This window comes from Diabrotica undecimpunctata, chromosome 2 (genome assembly GCF_040954645.1).
Source record: "Diabrotica undecimpunctata isolate CICGRU chromosome 2, icDiaUnde3, whole genome shotgun sequence".
Lineage (NCBI taxonomy): Eukaryota > Metazoa > Arthropoda > Insecta > Coleoptera > Chrysomelidae > Diabrotica > Diabrotica undecimpunctata.
Genome location: NC_092804.1, coordinates 160,446,816 through 160,469,022, shown reverse-complemented (window position 1 = coordinate 160,469,022; position 22,207 = coordinate 160,446,816). Strand labels below are relative to the sequence as shown.

Genomic DNA, 22,207 nt, shown 5'->3' with positions numbered 1-22,207 from the left:
AATATCCATCATTTTTTGGTGTATCAAACTGTATCAAATGCTTTTTGGTAGTCCACAAAGCAGGTGTAAATATCGCAAGTCATATCTCTGCATCTTTGAAATAATACTTGTAGACTAAACAGTGCATCTCTTTTACCTACGCCCTTCATGAATCCAAACTGTGTGTCTTGTATTCTCTCTTCGCATAGCTTGTATATTCTACGATGTATAATTTTTACCAGAAATATAAATATAATATAATTTTTACCATAAATTTTAATCAGAAAAAACACTGCTTGAAGCTGCGGTTTTGACCGCCCTAAGCACCACTGTAAGCAATAATTTGCTCTGATGCATTTGCATTTGTCACTGTAAGCAATAATATGCTCTGATGCATTTGCATTTGTCACAATATGCTTTTGCATGCATTATCCGATTTCTCTTGATGCCCTGGAAGGAATGATTTTACCCCAAACATACATAAAAGATTTTTCTTTTTTGGCCAACTCGTGTATCCCTAAATTCTATACGTACATGTTCCTTTTATAATACGTAATGGAACAGCCTAATGTCGGAAAAGGTAAAGCCTTTTCTAAATCGACCGCAAAACAGTAAATTTTTTTCTCTGTTTACAATAGCCAATTCCTTGTCATTAGCTTGACTTGTTCTTACTTTTTCAGCCTTCAACAGATGCTACGCATGCTGTGTTTTTAGAGTGGTACAGGGGGAAACTGCCAATATGTTCATGTACATATTGAAGATAGTCTTAAGGAGTTTTATGTCTTGGTTTATCCCCACCTCGCAAATCTTCTCCAGGCGATGAAACACGTGAATGTTGAATTGCTCTTTCAAGGCAACCATTTTTATTACGAGGACGTCGATGTTTAATGGCACTTTGTTTAACTAAACCAGAAACAAATGCATTTTGTGTGCAGTAAAATCACCCATTTTCCAAAAGTTTTCAAATACTGTTTTTCTCTCCTGCTCATCAATTCGGTTAAAACATTTTTTTCTGCAATTAAAATTTGTATTGGAAAATGCTTTTTGTGGCACCGTTTTACCAGATTTAATGTTATATTCACGTCCTGTATTCTTTTTTCTCTTATAAATTACTTTGATATTTTTTCGGGTTCTCTAAAGGGCTTTTTTTCAACGCGTTTCCTTTTATTACCACTTTGCGAATCTGATGCATCATCAGATAAAGTATTTTATTTCATATCTAAAATAATTTAGAGGTTATGTATTTTGTTAAAATAATGTAAACAATAACTATTTGTACCTGAAGATAATAATGATTTCGAATAATCCAATACGATTTACCGTTTAAAAGAACATATTTAAAATTACTTTTTTATTTAAATTATTTAAATTTAAAATCTTTTATTTTTTTTAATAATAATATAAGTATGTTAAATAATATAGATAGATAGTTAGATATACATAATATAGTACAATTATCTTATCGACATCTTTATATTTTTGCTTTATTGATGCAAACACAATAGACCTAGAAACTTTTAATACTATAATAATAGTAACAATTTTCCAGTAGTAGGATAAACGTATGTTTAAGTTTGTAAACATCTTGAAAAATGCTATAATTCCGCCGAAACAATCGAAACTTCGGTAAAAATAGTAGTAAGTTCATCAATTGATTGTAGTTTGGCAAAACTTTGAAACTATTAAACTGGTAGAGAATGTTTTCGATAAAAGTTTTATAAAAAAGCGTTCAACATAAGATAAATATACTAAATTCAGGAAAATTTCTACTTGTGGGGATTAACCAATGTCAGATTAGGTTTTGTTTACACTAGCATAAAGCAAATATATATTATTAGGCAAAATAAACAATGTTGTATGTGAAAAACTGTACTTATGTATTATTTTGAGTAAAATACATATTCAAACTATACATTAAAAAGTTACGAAAGAAAGCTCAATAAACAAGGTAATATATAAGCTATAAAAATAGAATATAGTCAAAAGAGCTGCAAAAATGAACAATTAAATATATGTACAAAAAAAAACAACATTACTAAACTGGTATCTCAAAATACACTTAGATGCAAAAAAAAATCGGTTGCCTGTAAAGTCGGTTTTACGGGCGAAGATTTTACGTGACATCGTCTTTTTCTCGGTAGAATATTTATTGATATGACTGAATCGACTGAATTACGATTGATTGCAGAGTGATTTAAACTAATAATTTACTTAACACTATCAACATTTGTCAATAGTATGACATAACCTATAAACTCAGTTTCTCAACTTTTCTGTCAATCTAACAATTAATCAATCAATCATAGTTTACGATAATGAAATATTAGTGTACAATTATTTACCTTTATTGTTGTAGTTGTTGTAAATGACGAATCTAAGCACTCCACATTTTCACTACAGACACAGCTGACGATACTTTAACCACACGTGTGAACTTGTATTATGACGCTTTCTCGGTTTTCCAACGCCAAGAACGCTCGAGAAAGACAGAGACACAAGCACGCACCGATTCAACGCGCCTAATTCTCTAGTGCCGCGCGCGCAGCGGACCGATCATGTTTGAGTGGGAGAGAGACGCAAGGCATTCGCCGGTCCGGCGGGCCTCTCTCTCGTTCGGTGACTCATCGTAACAGACGTGAGCGGGCGTTACACTTTTTCATGAGTGACTCCGAGCCACAACCTAATTTAAGACGTTGTCACGTCAAAAAACGCAACCGAGAAAATTTTGGTCAAACTCTAAGTATTTTAGTTTTTTTTTTATTTTTGGCCCTATTTTAATGATTTTTTTTTTTAGTACACTGTAACTATAGAAATTTATAAATTTTAATTTAGTGTAGTAAGTTTTTTCGTTATTAATATATATCGTTTCGAATTCTTTTAACGGATTTTCGTACAACCTTGTGTTTCGGTTGTAACCATGTCTTCTAATGTACTATTATGTTCTTTGTTACATGTGAAAATATAGATTGGTTCATTTTTAGGAGCGAAATGACTTTGCCACCCACAATTTACGACTTTTCCTATTATTACCTTGGTTTTATGATCTGAGTTTTAATGAACAATGATAACAATACCAAAACATAAAAAAACAAATTAAATGTAACTTAACCTAAGTACGCAAATAACAAAGAAAAACTACTAAAAAATAACTTTGTATTGCCTCCCCTAGCCTCTATAACTGCCTGTACACGTCGGCTTATGCTGTCTATGAGGTTGCGAATATCATCTTGCTGGATGTTTTGCCATTTTTCTTCTAGAGCTAGGCGAAGTTCGTTAATTGAGGCTGGTGCAACTTCGCGACCTCCAATATTTCTATCAAGCAAGTACCAAACGTGCTCTATTTGGTTCAGATCTGCCGAACACATGACAAGATCGTTTTTACCTTATTTAGGCCTGAGCCTCAACGAATGGGATACTCCATATTTTTTTTTCTAGGAGTCGTGGGGGTGCGGTAAACGACAATCGCGTGATATGATGCATGTGGAGGTGGAAGTGGTGGACTACTAAGAAACAGGAGGGTAGCTGAAGGTGACTGTGTGTATGATCTGAGAAGATCCAGAAGCGCACAAGAAGAAGTGGGTGCTGCCAAGCATGCCAGTTTAGGTACTTCAGGGTTACCAGCTAAGTTTTTAGGAACGGCTCTTTATCAGCGTTGTTGGCGCGCAGACTTTACCTGCGATATTGGATGGGGTATGATTCTAGTATATCAAAATACTCATCAGGAAGTTCGTGTCCAGTGTTGTGAAGAAGTTTAGCTGGAGGAAATGGAACTTTCTTTAATGGAAGCCTGGTGAGTATTTGCCCTCTATGATTGCAAGGCGTCTTTAGTGTTCGTTTGGCTCTGTTGTTCGAGCCGGCTATGGTTCTTAGGACATACTTCCTGCTGAGGGTTAGGATTCTGTCCTTTATCAGTGTTATGTTGAATATTGCATATATGTGGGCTGATGGATACGACCAGTCCTTCCTCATGCAGTATCGTAAGATACGACGTTCGGTGGCCGTAATGGCGTTTAGTTGATGTGCATTCAGGGAGATGTGGATGCAAGCCATTCGACTATCGGTCTGACAAAGGTGGAACACGCTGGCCAGTTTATTTTATAAAACCAACTTCCTCTAAATATTGCGTGACACACACTGCAGAGTAGGGTCGCGCATTATCTTGCATTAATAGAAAATCATCGCCGATATATTGAGAAGATAGAAAACGTGATTCGCTAATATTTCTTCAATATACCGGTGTGCAGTCAACGAACCCTCAATAAGTACCAATTTAGTGTGCGCCTCTCGGGATATTTCTGCCTATACCATCACCGAACCCCTTCCATGTCTAACGCGGGGACTGAAAGCGCACTCCGCATATCTCTCTCCAGTTCGACGCCTTACTCGTTCTCTCCCATCTGATGAGTGAATGCAGTATCTTGACTCATCCGTGAAAAGAACATTACTCCATTGTCCTAAATTCCAATGTGTGTTTCCTGAAAAATTGTAGTCTGGCCACTCTGTGCCGTGGAAGTGATGTGGGCCCAGTTACTGGTCTGCAACTTTGCAAACCAAATTCATGTAATCTTCGACGAACTCTAAATACACCTACATTATTGCCTCAAACCTCTTGAAGCTGTTTTCTTGTTTGCACCGCTGTTAAATGACGATCCCGCAAAGCGTTGACTCGTATAAAACGATCATCTAAAGCGGTAGTTTTGCGCTTCCTGCTACTTTCCGCTTTAAGCTTGTTTGTTCCAGTTCGAATAAAACATTTCACTATCCTTTGGTAGGTAGAGCGATGAGTGTGTACTACTTTACCCACATATTCATAATTTTACTTATCTTCAACAATAGCAACGGTTTTCGCACAGTCTTCGACACTAAGAACCATGATCAAGCATAGGTAAACAAAATGTAAGTGTCAATATGACATAATAATAACAGTCACCAAAGCCACCTCGTCGTATTACAAAATAACTCCAAAATAATCATAATTAAAAAAGTGCTAAATTGTGGATGGCAAATTATTTTGGCTCTAAAAAATGAACCAATGCTTAGGAGACATGGTTTCAACCGAATAATAGTATAATTAAATAAATAAATATAATAAATTAAATTTACTAATTTTCGTATTTTGAGAACGATAATTTAACCTTTAATTGTGGCTTATTTTCATTTAAATAGCAATTACTTTAAAATGCCACAAGAAAAGCTTTAGAACAATAATTTATAACATCTAATCTAAAAACGGTTTTCTATAAAATTTAAGTTTTATGACTTACTATGTTTCATAAATAAACATTTTTCCCAAGGATTAGTTCTGAAACGAATTACTTTACATTTTATTTTTTGTTTATTGGATTATAATCAATGGCAATTATTTCGAGCCGTACCTGTTTCTTAAGACAATGACTAAGTGAAAGGAGAGTCTGTTGCCGGCGGCAATAAAGACAGATTTAAATCAAGTGAATTTATATTGTCGCACTTCTTTAAAAGCTTTGCACTCGAATAAACAGTAAAGTTTTTTGGCAATTTAAATTTAGAATAAAATAAGGTTTTTCAGAGTTGTTTGTTTGTTTACAAGGAAACAAATTGTAGATGTAAAGGATTAAGCAAGGTTTAAATAAATAATCAGTAAAATGCTTTGGGTTCTTTTTTGTTTTTTAATTATATAGAGTGGTCCACTGGAAAAAGTCTACTCTGATATAGTAATATGCATTAAATTCTGGTTTTAGAAACCAGTTTTTTTTATTCTAAAGTTAATAATTTTAAGGTTATAATCTTAAGAAATTTAGAATCCTAATTTAAATTTTAAAACACGTTCAAGTCCGATAATGCGACTGTCGCGTTCAGTGAATATAGCCTCAGAAGCCACCAACGCGAATCGCGCGGTCTTTGACGATATGACAATATATTATTATGAACGTTATCTAAGCGGATTTTTCACGAATTACAACAAACATCTGCTGGCTGCTTGGAAACACTGGCATATACTAGAGTTTGTGTTTGGTTTTCGAAGTTTGATGTTAAAGTTTATTCTTAGTATATGACAAAGTATGAATGTTATCTCAGCGGATTTGTCACAAATTATAACAAATATCTTTTATCCCACGGATAAATTGGATGAGAAAATATTAAATCCTCAATTTCATTGCTTAGTTTTCAAATATTCAAGCTAAACGTGCTCGAAAACGACAAAATTAGCTGTAATAAAAGGTTGTAAAGTAATAAAAGTAAAAGCATCGGTAAGCTTGGAAAGAATTACCAGATGTATTTAGATTATATTACATTTCCAATTAATTGTTGTGTTATCATAATCTAATCCCATCGGTTTATTTTTGCACGGTCCCATTGCATGTGTTTTGCTAAATACGTCAATTTTAAATTATTTTTAAATGAGTGATGAATATTGCCAACCTTCGACTTCTAAACGAGGTAGGTGGGAAACTTCTCGGCCAATCTCAGATGATGAATTATTACACATATAAGAAGATTCACATGACGATAGTGACGCAAGTGATGAAGATGATCGGACAGACGATCCTAATTTACAAGAAGAATCTGAAGATGATGTTGGTGATGATTGGTCTCAATACATTATTGAATAGTCTTCAGAGGTTCAACTTCCTACAGTGCTACTATTTACAGCCTCACCAGGATTGAAAATTAATGTGGGTGGCAGCAATCCTATCGATTACTGTAATTTATTGGCATGTGAATTATTCTATGACCTGATTATTTAAAATAGCAATTTATATGCCGTTGATATTCTTTTTTAAAGTAAATTTGAGAAAAGTAGAAATGCAGCCTGAAGGATATAACTGTAGAGAATTTAAAATTTTTAGCTTGTTGTTTCACATGGAAACCATAAAAATTAATCGTATGAATGATTGAAAGAAAAACCATTTATTTAGTATTCCAGTGTTTGGACAATATATGAGCCGAAATCGCTTTATGTTAATTTTGCGTGCCTTACATTTTAAGTTATAGTGACAATAGCCAGTCCAGACTTGCCACGATATCTCCATTGTTAGATTTTTTTAATAATAAAATGGAGAATCTTTATTATTCAGAAACAAAATTAGCCCAGGACGAATCTATGATTTTATGGAGAGGAAGATTTAGTTTTCATCAATTTCTCAAGGGCAAACGACACAACTATGGTATTAAACTGTATACTTTGGCAGAACGTACCGGGATGATTCAACGCATATTAACCTGTAGTAAGTCACTCCTTATATATGGATAATTTTTATAATAGTGTTCCATTGTGTAAAAAATTACTTTGGGTTAAAACTTATCTTACAGAAATATTGAGAACAGGAAAAGCGGAAAATCCACATTAAGTTGTTTCTCGAAAATTAAAACAAAATGAACTGATGTGCTTACAATAATAATGGGATATGTGTGTGCAAATGGAAAGATCAGCGAGATATTTTAATGATCTCTTCCGAATTTGGTCATGAAATGGTTCCAAGGAAGGAATTGATAAAGAGAAGCCCCGTTTAGTCGCTGAATATAACAAAAACAAAGGTGACATTAACTTAGGCGACCAGATGTTAAATTATTATTGTTGCAAACAGAAAACTATGAGGTGGTACAAAAAAATAGGCATGCATATTTTTCAAATTATGCTAATCAACACATACTATTTCTATAATAATTGTTCTAATACAAAAATGTGATTGTACGACTTTCGATTGTCGGTGATTGATAGTCTTTTGGGACTAAACCCAAAAATCTGAAAAAAATTTGACGTTTCATTTGCCATCCCATTGCCCTAAATCATCTAATGATATTACAAAACGACGACGGTGTAAATATTGCTGGCAAAATAAAAAAGAAAGAAAGGACTCTTGTGCTTTGCCGGGATTGTGCTTAGAAAATTGTTTTGGACGTTTTCATGAAGAAATTGAAAATTGGGTAATTAGTTTTTCTTGATGTTGTTGCCATTTAATAATTACTTATGTTATTTATCTAGCTTCATAATTATATTTTTTCTCAATCACATTATTATTTTTTTTTAAGTTCAACCGACACATTTTTTGCCCTGTGGACACCAACGAGACTTACACTGTGAATTTTTTTTTGTGACCAAATTAATTTTTTTCTACACATATTTATTATAAATGACTTTTTAAAGTGTACCTTAAAAATTAATTAGCTTACACGAATACGTCTCAGTGGTCCACTGTTTTCCCTTAAAAAAAGGGACGGAGCTGAACGTGTTTTAATTCGAGATATTTACAATTACTATTATTATAAAATACAATAATTTACTCACCGTTACACAAGATTGCACAAACATAAACCGTATAAAAGGCTGATAGTACTGTAAAAAACGAAAGAACGCTAGACAAGAGTGATATAAACACACAAGACAAGAGTGAGAATGTCTAAAATATCATATTGCACACTGGCCCAACTGTCACTTGGGCCACATTTCCATAAATAAATCGTATAAAATGTTTACGCAGCCTAAGCCTAACTGTACAAGTCGCACCATCTCTTGATATACTGTGAAATATTACTTGAGCCACTTTGAAATGAAAGATATGATAAAATACCTTCTATTGTACTACCTATCTGAATTATACAAAAAAATCAGTTGGGCCACCAGTTGTTCCAATCACGTATAGTGCACTCAGTTAATATTTTGGTATTCTAGATATTTTTTGTCAGACAACAACGTTTAGAATGCCCAAAAGAGGAAAAGCAAATTTTGTTAAAAACACTCTGTAAAAAAAACTTTGTATAAACCTGTAATTCCAATATGCAAATAAACCATCTGGGTTAATCGATACAAAAATAAGCATGTATTTTTGTATCCTAAAACAGCCTCTGCATTTATTTTGTTATTATTTGTAACACTCTTCACGTAGCATTGCCAAACACGTGTTTATTTATCGCGTAAAAGCATTCCTAAATTTACCCGTGTGCAGTAAAATTAAAGCTTTAGTTAGGGTGAAAGATTTACAAGAACAGAATTCGAAATAAGCAGAAACGTTGATGTAACGTTTATATATTGATCTATTCGGTTAATCGTGTAATGTATAGTTTAAAGACACTAATTAATTAGTTATTACGAAACATGCTTTCACATTGAAAATTATAATATGTAGCATAAATTTGATACAGCAAAATTCCTCATTTTGGCCACTCTTTAAAACTGTTCATCTCTGTACCGTCAGTTGTTTGATTTCAAATTATTCTTAAAGCATAACTAACATAAGTTTTTGGCAAAATTTCACTAGATCAAGATAAAGAAGAGTTCAAATTCAAATAATTAGGGATAGGGCAGTGTTATAACGTTGTAATATAAATAAGGAAAATACAGAAGTAAGTTATAACATTGTAAAATTTAAGAAAAAAATGAAGCATAAACTAGACAATTGTTAATGGATTTAAAGAAAAAGCAGGTGTTGCTGTAATGATAGGTATTTATGAAGATACCATTCATTACCTAATAACAATATTCATCATCATTATTAACTAGCCTCTAACGTCCACTGCTGAACATAGAGTTCTCGCATGCTTTTCCACCTAGTCCGATTTTGCGCCATCTGAATTCAATTTGTAGTCACTCTTTTTATGTCATCTGTCCATCTCGTTGGAGGTCGACATCTATTTCTGTTAGCTTGTATTCGGGGTCTCCATTCCAAAATTCTTTTTGTCCACCGGTCATCAACTGATCTTACTACATGACCTGTCCAGTTCCAATTTAGTGTTGTTATCCTTTCAATAACGTCTGCTACTCCTGATCTTTTGCATATTGTAGCATTGGGTATTCTATCACGTTAAGAAATCCCTAACATTATTCTCTCCATTGCCCTTTCCGCAACTTGTAGTTTACTCACTGTTGTTTTTGTGAGTGTTAGGGTTTCTGCACCGTAGGTCATCACTGGCAAAATACACTGATTAAATACTTTTCTTTTCAGACACATTTTAATCTTAGACCTAAAAATATCCTTCATCTTTCCAAATACAGCCCAAGCGAGGTTTATTCTTCTTTTCAGCTCGATTGTTTGGTTGTCTCGACTTATTCTTTTCTCATAGACTAAGTATTTATAGGAGTCAACTGGCTCAATATCTTTGTCTTCTACGACAAAATGTTTTTGTTGTGGACTAAATTTGTCATAAATTGTGTTTTTAAAAAATTTATTTTAAGAGCAACTCTTTTTGGGACAGTATGGAGCTCTTGGAGCATTATCTGTGGCTGATCAAAGCTGTTTGTAATAAGAAAGATATCATCCGCAGATTTAATGTTATTTAAAAATTTTCCATCTACATTGATGTCCTTTTCGTTCCAATCTATTATTTTACAAGCGTATTCTAGCAAACTTGTAAATAATTTAGTCTCCTTGCCGAGCGCCTCTTTCAATACGAAAGGTCTCAGTATCTTCATTAAGTGCTACACAGGCTGTAGCATGCTGATAGATGTATCTGATGAGGGATATGTATCGGTGATCTATTCTACATTGTGTTAGACCTAGGAGCATTTCATTTTGATTGACCGTATCAAATGCTTTTTCAAAGTCGACAGGAACAAGTATCAGGGGTCTATTATATTCAATGGTTTTTTCAATCAAACACTTAATGGTTTGCAAATGATTATTTGTTCCGTATCCAGCTCTAAATCCTGCTTGCTCGCAAGGTTGATAGAAGTCTAGTTTTGATGTCAACCTATTAGTTATTATCTTCAAACAACTTAAAAACGTAAGATAAAAAGCTAATAGATCTATAGTTCTTTAGCTCTGTTATATCTCCCTTTTTGTGCATGACTACTATAACAGCTTTATTCGACTGAGATAGTGTAACCTCTTTTGAAAGGCAAAAGAGGTTACCTCAAGTTATATAATTGTATCAATGCTTTCAATACTGTCTTTTCTCCTGTTTTAACTGCGTCAATAACGATTTGGTCATCAACAGCTACTTTATTGTTTTTCATTCAATTTAATGACTTTGAGACTTCTTCAATTGTTATTTCTTAATAACAATATTATGTTAGTAAAAATCCTTCCTAAAAAGCTTTCCTAACCTTAAAACTTAGTGAAAGATATACTTTAAAATCTTATAAGTATATGTCTTAACAAGCAGCCATGCGGACTAAAAGATAGAGAAATTCTACAATGAATTTACTTTAGCCTTTAACGATACAATAACACACTATTCTATAATATGGTACAGTGTGACAGCGAGTGTTAGCGAGTTCAACTCTAAAACGGAAATGAGACAAAAACATCAAGGAACATTTTGTTTCGTAAATAAAAAAGAAACGAGCGAGCGAACTTTGGCAAGAACGACCACCTCCAACTCCGAAAAATGACAATTTAAAATCTATTTGAGTTAGAGCCTGGAGAATGCCAGAGACTGGGGCCAATGCCGTGGCTAGCGTGAATAATTTGACCAAGTCGAAATATTGCCTTTTTCTGATATTTATTACAACAGATTATTTGTTAATGAATTAATGAACACCACTTTTACAAACCTCAATTGCCTTTTAAAAAGGCAGCTTTGAACCTTTAATTTAACGGTTCACGACTTGGCAACGGATGAAGCTACGTGTTACATGTGTGACGAAAGAATTGGAGCACGTGGTGCAAATCAAATCGCATCCTATCTGTGGTACTTTTACACAAATACTTGCGGTGGACAGAATAAAAATAACATTGTGGCAATGATGTTTACATTTTTATTAGATAAGCACCCAATTTTAAAAATAATTAATCACAAATTTCTCCTTAGTAATAGTCACATGGAATGTGACTCTGATCAGGCCATTATTGAGAAAACTAAAAAAATACAAATAAAAATTAACCATCTTCATGATCGAATTGAATTGAAAAAAGATAAAAATCTCGTTTAAAGTTGTTCCTATGAGTTTAAACGATTTATAAACTTTGCTGAGCTTGACTTAAAAAAAAGGACCTTTCGCAATTAAAAAAAAAAGGATGTTTCTGGAGATAAGTTTTTATGGCAACCAGTTAAATGGCTGCAATATCAAAAATCCGTTGGCGAAATTCATTTTAAAGATAATCTCGAAGATAATACCCCCTTTAATTGCCTTAATTAAAAAAAAAGAGGAAACCCTACACACTCCTTTTAATTAAATTTAATAACGAAAGAACCTTTACCAATAAGCAAAGAAAAGAAAAAAGATCTTCTGAATATTTTGCTTCTAATAGATCCTTTGTTTCACGACTTCCATTAAAATATAAAAACAACTAAATCAAATCAACAGATCTCGATATTGACGAAAGAGAACCAAATGATGTCGATAATGACAATGCTGATAAAGAGAGCATTGAGTAATAATAAAAAGATTACTGTTTTTAATTTTATTTGTATGTGACAAAAAAGACTGTTTTTTTTTATTTTAATTGCAATTTGTTTTATGCTTCATTCCTGTTAGTTTTTGAAATAAATATTACAAACTGAAGGGCATGTTTTATTTGACTGTGAAGTTATTCTATTACGGCAGATTTATTTAAATCAGAGTAAGTTGGTTGTGGTGAATAAGTTGACAAGTACTAGGTGAACAATCTAACAAGTCTGATTTCTATAAAATAACGAAAGGAAATGCCACTTTTTTCGAGATTGGGAAAAATCGACTAAAATTACATATTATATTTATATTATTATTTATGACACTAAACTAAAAAAAGGTAATTATCTTCTTTACGCCTAATTGTCAAATATTAAAATCAATGCCCTGAAAAATTGTGTTTCTAGACATGTCAACATATTCACGCCAGACACGGAATGGAGGATTATTGTAAAAAAGCTTTGGCTTATAACCAGCTGTTATGCTACTGATGATGAAATAATTACAAAAGACGAAAGGAAAAAACAACACCACACACACACACACACACACATATATATATATATATATATATATATATATATATATATATATATGTATATAAATATATATATATATATATATATATATACATATACATATATATATATATATATATATATATATATATATACATATGTATATAAATATTTAATGAAAGAAAACAACAATAATTATAAAAAAATATTTTTATTACCTAAATGCTACAATTAAAACAAAAAGACTAGATTACCACATCAATTTAACAACAGACAATGCTGTTAATATTTGTAACCCCCGTTACTGTCATATTGGCTTCCCCCTCCGTGTTGATGACCATAATGGCCGTGATCATAACCCGATGCATAACCACCTCCAGTTGTGTAAGTGCTTTCACCTATAGAATATCCACTAGAATGATGTCCTCCGAATCCAGAGTTGTATCCGCCTGAATATCCACCGCCGTAACCAACGCCGTAACCACCGCCGTAACCACCGCCGTAACCACCGCCTCCAGAGAAATCTCCCCCGTGGCTTGAACCTATAAGAATTCCTGAGGTATCCCCTCCAGAGTGTCCATATCCACCAGCATATCCGTTATCAAATCCACCTGAAAAGCCTCCACCAAATCCTACCCCATGATTTCCACCATAACCTCCTCCAAATCCTCCCCCAAAGTTTCCTTCAAAATGATCATGTCCGTGTCCATGTGAATGTACTTTTACAGGTACCTTAACAATAACTTTGGTAGGGACTTTTACATGAACATGTTTTTTCACAAATACTGGATAATACTTTGGTACAGTCACATGTACAGGAGTGGGTATTTTGACATATTCCTTTACTGTAACTGGTACTGGATAAGGTTTGGGAACTGGCACCGGTACTGGTCTGGGAACAACTACTTTTACCGGATGCGGAACCTCCACCCTAACTGGACGAGGAACTGGCACTGGGTGGGGAACTGCTACTGGCACAGGAACTGGGCGATCCACTGGAATGTGTACTGGTTTTGGTACTGCAATGTTAATGTGCTCAGTGTGTTCTATTATAGTTGGGGCAGAACCTTAAAGAAATATTCTACTTTTAGAAAAATAATTGCTTAAAATTAAGTTAACATTAAGTTAGTATAAAATAAAAATTAATTGCACAAATAACATATTACTTAAATATTTACAAGTATGGATATTATATTAAATATATTAATTATTTCTTTTAAATTTATACATTTTAGATTTATACAATTATTTTAAATTTTTTTTCTGGTTTAATCTTAATAGATATAGCAATGTCTAAGCTGTTAAAAATATTTTGTGTTACCTCCTCCTACTCCTGGTCCTCCCCCAAAGTCGGGGCCAGCACCTCCAAACCCAGCGTCAATGGCACCACCAAAACCTCCTAGTCCTGGTCCACCAAATCCAGGGCCACCTCCAAGTCCAGGGCCACCACCAAATCCAGGGCCTCCATCAAATCCGGGGACACCACCAAATCCTGGGCCACCACCAAATCCTTGGCCCCCACCAAACCCTGAACTAGATCCAATTCCTGGACCTCCACCAAATCCACTTCCTCCAAAACCAGGTCCACCTCCTGTACCAAATCCTCCTCCAATATTAATTCCTCCTCCTATTCCTCCCGAGCCATGACCAACTGATATTCCTCCATGAATACCTCCTCCTCCTCCTCCTCCTCCTCCAAATCCAACTCCATAAGTAGCTGACGGAACTGGGGGAATTAGGTCGTTATGAACACCACCCAGCCCTCCACCTTGAACAGTGTCAAGGGCGAGGGACAGTAGTGTAGGGATGAACTGCAAATTATTATCATTTTATTAAATTGTTAAAGAAATCATATTTTCAAAATATATGAAAGCTCATTACTGATTGGTGAGAAAATATCATCTATTAGACACTTGATTGCTTTTAAATTCATTAGAAATATGTTTATTTACATATTTACGTGATTTATTTATTAAAATAATTACGAAAAATAAAAATATTGTAATAATATGCAAATATAAAGAAAGTTACTTAAATCTAGATGTATTTAGAAGAAAGTATTTTTATGGCGTAATCATTTACGTCTTAATTTAAATAAAATAAATAAGAAGTTGAACTATGAAAAATAATAAACTATGAAACGAGTACAATTTTTGCATCAACGGAAAACACTATCCTTTATAGCTAATTGGTATATTAATTAAATGACTACAGTAGTTGCTGGGACGGATATCAAGTTATTATCAAGATTGAAATGAATTCATTCCGTCTAATGAAAGAGAAATCACAAAGACTGGGTCTCACTATTAATCGGAAAAAAGCCAAATATTTGGTCATGAGCCAAGAGCACAAAATGGCGTCTATTTTATCCAACAATACTTATTACATTAAGACTTTTATCCTAAAACATTTGGAATGAATATATACCATATTATGATACGAAGAATCTACGGGGGATTGTAGATATAATGAGGGTACCGGTGCTTTATGAGGAGGTTATCTTGAAAATAAAAAAATTACAGATTCAGTTAAGTAGAGCTGAGCCACCTGGAGCGAATGGCGAGTTAAAAGAGAACAAAAACGCTTACCACTATAGATCGCCATGCATGTAACTGAAAAGAAGGCCAAGCATGAGACGGTTAGATGACGTACTGGAACAGCTTCAATAGCGTAGAATGAAAAGATGACGAAATCGTACCCAAGAACGAGAAGATGAAAGTGAGAATTGGAAGATGGTTGTGAATGAAGCAAGAGCTGTAAGGGTACCGGAATGCCAAAGGTTAAGGTAAGGTATTTCAATACGGAAAGTAGCCACGTGTGGACTGAATCGAGCCTTATACAAACATGTTTTTTTTTTATTTCATTTTATTTTGAAGAGAAGGTACACGATGTAAAATTTAGATATACATAAGCAAAATAATATTGGACAGGTAAAGAAAAGATTGATAAATTTCATGTGAGGTTAATATTGCTTCAAGACTTAGAACAAAGTTTCTTGGTTGCGACCTTGGTATTCAATATGTGCTGATAATAGTAATAACCTATCTATTATTTGATCATGTTATTTTCAAATAAACAAATATAAAAATTATTTTGAATATTGAAATGGTTTTAAAAAGTAATAATTTTAAATACATGATATTGACGCGAAACCGTAATAAAGTAATGGAATCAAGTGCGCCAATTAATGTAGAATAGAATGAATCAAATAAAAAAATCAAGTTCTATTTTATGCGACAAAACAAAAAATTTAGGTAAGTCAAAGATAAATTCTTTTAGTATATAGACCATAAAAAGCCCAATTAAAATGGACGTTACTCAATGTTAGACCCTTGCCGGGTGAGCCCTTTAACATAAAACATGTTAAAATTATTACCCCTGGACTGAAAACATGAACTTTGAAAAAAGAAAGCAGAAATTGTAATCACTGGGACAGTTTTACAAAAAAAGTTTCAATTGGTCAACAAATATATTATTTAAAATGTTTATAAAACTATGTTATAGTTTTTATTTAAAATCGAAAAGGGATGTCAAGACACACATGCTTAATTCCACGTCAACTGTGCAAAGTTGGACAGACTCCTCTCGATTTTATTCCGCTTACATTTTACAGATGTATTCTTTGCTATAAAATATAACGATTTACCAAATTTTAACCTTCTAGGTCCAAAATAGCTGTCTATATGGGTTATTCAATTTTTTCCAAGAATAAATTTTTTTCTCGCATTTTATTACTTTTTCTTCCATGCATTGCTTAATACTGTATCCCGTATTTTATTACTTTTTCTAGATGCTCAAAAAATATCTAAAACTGCATTTTCGATATATTATCTTTTTTTTTAATTTAGGAAAAGTTGTTAAATAGTATATACTTTAAGTTAAAAATAAGCAAAGCTCTTATATCTTATGATAAAATGGTATTAAATTTACTTGAATGGCCAAATTTCCTTTTTTTCTAAAATTGTTTGTCTTTATTGACAATTTATTACAATTTCTCATTATTTTCTTAAACCAAGTGCTATTCTGAACACAGATTTGAATTTACCACAAACTTGTACACAAAATAGTGTATTTAAATATGACTTTTCAGTAATTAATTAGATGTCTTGAGTAATTGGAAAAAAAAATTGCAATTGTTATTTATTCTTCTTCTTTTTCTCGTAGTACTACAACCCGGGGTGGGTTTTGGCTGACTGCACAACTTGCTTCCATCTTGAACGGTCGTCCATAATAGTTGGGTCAGTGGGCAGCCCCATTGTTCTTAGATCTGACTATATATTGTCTCTCCATCGCATTCGTGGACGTCCTAAGGGTCTTCTTCCTGTGGGAGCTTCCTCCCATATTAATTTGGAAGGCGGTTATTAGGGAGTCTATGGACATGGACAGCCCATCTAAGACGTTGGGATTTAATCTCTTGGACTATATCGCTCGCTCTATACATCTGCTTGATTGTTATTTATTCGTTTTAAATTATTCTTCTAATGACGCTACAACCCTTTCTGGGTCTTGGCCTGCTTGACAACTTTCTTTCATTACGTCCTGTCGGATACTTTCCTTCCCCAGTGCCCGCTGTTCATGGTTTTAAGATCTTCCTTTACATCGGAGCCTCCTTTTACGGGGCCTTCTTATCGTCCTATTTCCTGGAGGTTTCTATCTCTAGATTACTTTTACAGCTTTATTATTTGGCATTCTTTCTATGTGACCGTGCCAGTTTTTTGAAGACTTTAACAAATTTAATTATATCTGCCCTCTACATCGAGCTCATAGTTCATTTTTATTCTCCACGAACTATCGCGACAATGGCTTGGTCCAAATGGGTCCAAAAAGTTCAAATATTCTTCGATCAAATCAAGGAAAATCCTGGCCACTTCTTAATAACAGGTGGCAATTTCAACGCTAAAATAGGCACTTAGGAACACCCCTTCAATAAAATCTTATGAAATTTTGTAAGCGAAGGCAGAAATAATATAGGCAAATAACTGTTACCTTTACTTTTGGAAAACAATCTCTATTAAATAAACACCTTTTAAAAAAGAGAAACCACAAAAGATGGACATGAAAAAGACCTATTAGAAACCCAAAGAACGAAATTGACTATTTCCTAATATTCAAAAAAGAATTATTTAAAGAGTAAATGTGTTAAACCAGTTTAGTACCGATATCGTTCGAAAAAAAAAACTCAAAATGATAAATAAGAAACAACCAAAGGAATGGATAAAGCCAACTAATATTCAGGAGTTAAAAAAATATATTAATAATTCATTGAAAGACACAACAACAACAGACATCAATATATTGAACAAACAAATAGTAAACACAATGAAAGAGGCTTAAACTAAATATTGTCCATTAAATAAAAAGGATGAAAAACTAAGTCAACTTACAAAAACCCTTATAGATAAAGGGCGACTGATGAAAGGAGATAACAGTATAAGCAAAGAAGCGCTAAATAAAAAAAATGAGATGATTACAAAGGCCATAGGAAAAGACATAAGAATCTACAAACTTGGAAAAACAAATCAAGCAATAGAGCAGAACAAGGACATGACAGTTTTGAGAAGCATCGTGAAGAAGGGAAAAAAGAAATCAATGTCACCTAAACTTTTTAGTACTGTACTCGACCATACTTTTAAAATTTGGATTGGCTCACAAAGGGAATAAATATAGATGAAGAATATCTAAACAAGTTACGTTTTGCCGATGATATACTCATAGTAGCTGAGAATCTAGAGATAGCAAGAGAGATGGTACAGAAACTTGTTGTATTTACAGAAAATCTAGGTTTAAACATAATCATCTCTAAAAAAATGTCAAATTTGGTACGCAATCAGAACATCAGTATTAGTGGGCAAAAAGTAGAACTCGTAAATAAATATAAATATCTAGGACATGAAATTATGATTACCAGCGATAATCAGACCCATGAACTGAAGAGAAGAATCGGTGTTGGGTAAGCAGCATATGGAAAACCGAGAGAAACTTTTAAAAGTCAGTTGCCGCATGGCTGAAGAGAAAAGTATTTGATCAATCTGTCCTTTCAGTGATACGCTTTTAATACGAGCAGAAACACTTACTTTAACAAAAGCCTCGACTACCAAACTGACGGTCACACAAAGAAGAATGAAGCAATCTGTTAGGAATAACACTTCGAGACAAAATAAAAAACGAAGAGGACACATGGCTAGAATGACGGAATATAGGAATGGACACCAAGGAAAGATAAGAGAAGCGTCGGTTGAGTACCTACAAGATGAGCTGACGATTTAAGAAGACAAAATAAAAACTAAATAAGAGTGGCGCAAGATAGTTGACTTTTAAGGCTGGATGATGATGATAAACTTTTTAACAACTTTTGTTAAGTATTAAAGGAAAAAACAGGAACGTTTTTGAGATACGACTTTTTAAAGAAAAAGAGCGTTTTTTATATTTTCCGAATATTCCTTGAAAATTAGGCAACGGAATGATCATATTCAGCAAAAAAATTTTCATCAAAAATGTATTTTTGAAAAATTTTTTGAGCAACTAGAGACAGCGATGCAAGAAAAAGTGATAACATACCGAAAAAAATTCTTGGAAAAAATCAAATTGCCTATATAGACCGCTATTTTGACCATCATATTTTATAGTATAGAATACATCTGTCAAATTTAAACCAAATCGATAAGGTTCGCCTAACCAACTCTGTATAGTTGACGTGGAGTTACACATAAGAGAGAAAGACATTTAAATACCAGCATAAAAACAATTTATCTAGTGACTTATTTTAATGTTTTTATTTCCACTTACATGGAAATTGTTTTCCAAATGTATTCGATTTGGGAAGTAGAAATAGAAACGTTAAAATAAACATATTTTTAATGAACTTGTGGTGTCTTTCCATTAAAAATAATAAATACTATGATCTCAATTCAATATTTTTATTCGTCCAGAAAAAAAATATGCAGTAGTACGTAAATATATAAGTTTTTTAAAGTCATTACAATTAAAATGCAATATATATATATATATATATAAATAAAGAAAAGTAAACAAAACATTAAAACGCATTTCGATTTCCTTACGAATAAAAAAAGATAAAAAAAAAATAAAAGTTATTTTATATCATAAATATAAGGTTTAATTTATAAATATTGTTATTAATGACAATATTTGTAAATAATATAAGATATAAAAATTAATAAAATATATGCAAATAAAACAAGAAAAAAATTTAAAGATGCCAAAGTGTTCACCAGAGAAAATCACATTATTATTTAAATAATGTTAAATTAAACACATAAACAAAGTAAAAGAAATGCCAAGGAGCATGTAACATGGCCAAATATGACATAAATCTAAAGAAGATACAAAAAACTAACGTAAAAACTTATAGAAATCTAAAAAAGGAGTGTAATCCGAAGTTATTACCTATTTTCAATACATATTCTAAAAAATTAAAAACAAAACAGGAAATATTATTAAAAAAATATTACGCAAATTAGTAAAAAAATCAAAATTCAATTTAAAATCCCAGAATATACTTTGAATGTCAAAGTTTAATAAAGAAATAAATATTTCAATAAAATATGCATTATGTTTTACATTTCCGTACATATTATGTAGATAAAAATCTCATAATCATCACCACACTTTTCACTTTTGAGAGAACGATTTTCTCGTTTCAAAACAATTCAAAACCCTAGATTATCACAGAATTTAGCACACTCTCGGAAGCAAAAACACATTTAAAAAACTCTTCAAGCAACGAACTAAAAAACGATATTAGAAGTTATGATGAATGGTTTCTCTCGCGAATTTAAATTTTTAAAATTTTTTATCACCCTTACCAAAAACAACCGCATTGTGTGTACTAGGTGATGGAAAAAAACGTCTTTTGTGTTATGGTCCACGAAATCCGAGTCATATTTATATATGTGACCACACCTCGGCGGTTTGGTCCGTAAGAGATGATGCACACTGGGTACTTTCACATTATTTTGGAGATAGTGAGAAAGGGAAAAGGGGTCTCGAGGCAGAAAACGGAGGAAGATTATTTCGGCTTGTAACGCGCGTTCCTTCCGTTTTTTTACGTCGATTTTTGATATAATTTAACCTCAGTTAATTCAGCAACACAGAAAAAATGAGTGTCAGTTGAACCATTGTACTTCACAAGACGATCACTAACCGCAACAATTATATATAAACATTTAATATACAAGTTTATATTTGCTATATTTTTGACATAAGTAAATATTTTATTTTTTTACAGACATTTTTTAAAACTATTTTTTTAACTATCTTTTCGAGGACTGCTAACAATCTACATCTCCAACAAAATAATTAAAGCAATGACTATCCCTTTATGAAGCAGTGCGGGATTAGCAAACATATATACAAGTCAAACAAAACAGTGCTACTATGAGTAACATATAACAAAAGTTCTTTAAAATGACAAACACTACAAAGAAAGCAACGTCGAAGAACATATCAAGAATAAAGAGATTAAGAAAAAACCACTGGTTGAATGACGAATGTAGAACAGAGTTTTGAAAAGATCAGATTTGAGATTGAAAACTTTTTCCATGATCCATTTCTACCAGTGTGAATTTATGATACACGCCTTTTTTATAACTACTAACTAGTCTTGAGTTGTAAATATATGTGGAGATAATTTTTTTGGTCTCTCTAAAATCCAAAAATTTTACTTGCGTGGTAAGTTAAAATGATCACAAATTTGTTATTCCACATCTTTCCATTTCTTTTACATTATTTAAATGTGCTGTTTTGTTGGGTGGTGGATGTCGTGTTTATCCAATGGTAGTTGATGTTAATGTTGATTGGCGTTTTAGCAGTCTATCTAATCTGCCAGTAGAAACTTGAAACCCAGATGGAAAAAAAATGCTTTTACACCTTATGCCTCTATCTCTGGGTGAATACACGACAGTCTTTTAATAATGATTATGATGATGATTATCCTTCTCCTCATTCCTTGAACCCTTGTCAGTGCGTGGTAAGATTCTTAATCTTGTCAGCTTGCTGTCTTCATGGGCTGAGATTCCAGCCAACGGAGTCAGCAAAAGTTCATTTCCACCAAAGTCTTCATTTGGTCTTCCCATCTTGTTAGAGATGGTCTTGTTAGAGATGGAGAGTTGGTCTTCGGTTCTTTTCTTTTCTTTCAGTATCAATAGTTTCATAATCCCCATGTCTCCATGGATATATGACGGAAGTAATTTAGGTATGTTTGGTTTACTTTTTTTAATAGCTTGCCTTATATAAAAAGCTTTTCAAGAAGTCCAAATCATTATATGGCATAAAAATTTGTTTACTATTCCATGTGTCGTTCTATTGCAATCAAGATTGGACAGCTACTTTTAGAAGTAGATTCGAATGTTTTAAAATATTTTTAGGGAATAGTTTACTTGGT

The 22,207-nt window shown here is 32.9% G+C and overlaps 1 protein-coding gene across 1 annotated transcript; it reads right to left on the bottom strand.

Moving 5' to 3' along the window:
* Positions 1-12,999: 12,999 nt before the first annotated feature.
* On the bottom strand, positions 13,000-20,755 carry LOC140433539 (uncharacterized). Its single transcript, XM_072521519.1, has 3 exons — positions 20,631-20,755; positions 14,126-14,615; positions 13,000-13,871 (listed from the first exon to the last, which is right to left on the bottom strand). The coding sequence occupies exons 1-3, from the start codon at positions 20,643-20,645 to the stop codon at positions 13,087-13,089; spliced, it is 1,290 nt and encodes a 429-aa protein (XP_072377620.1). The 5' UTR covers positions 20,646-20,755; the 3' UTR covers positions 13,000-13,086.
* Positions 20,756-22,207: the final 1,452 nt, after the last annotated feature.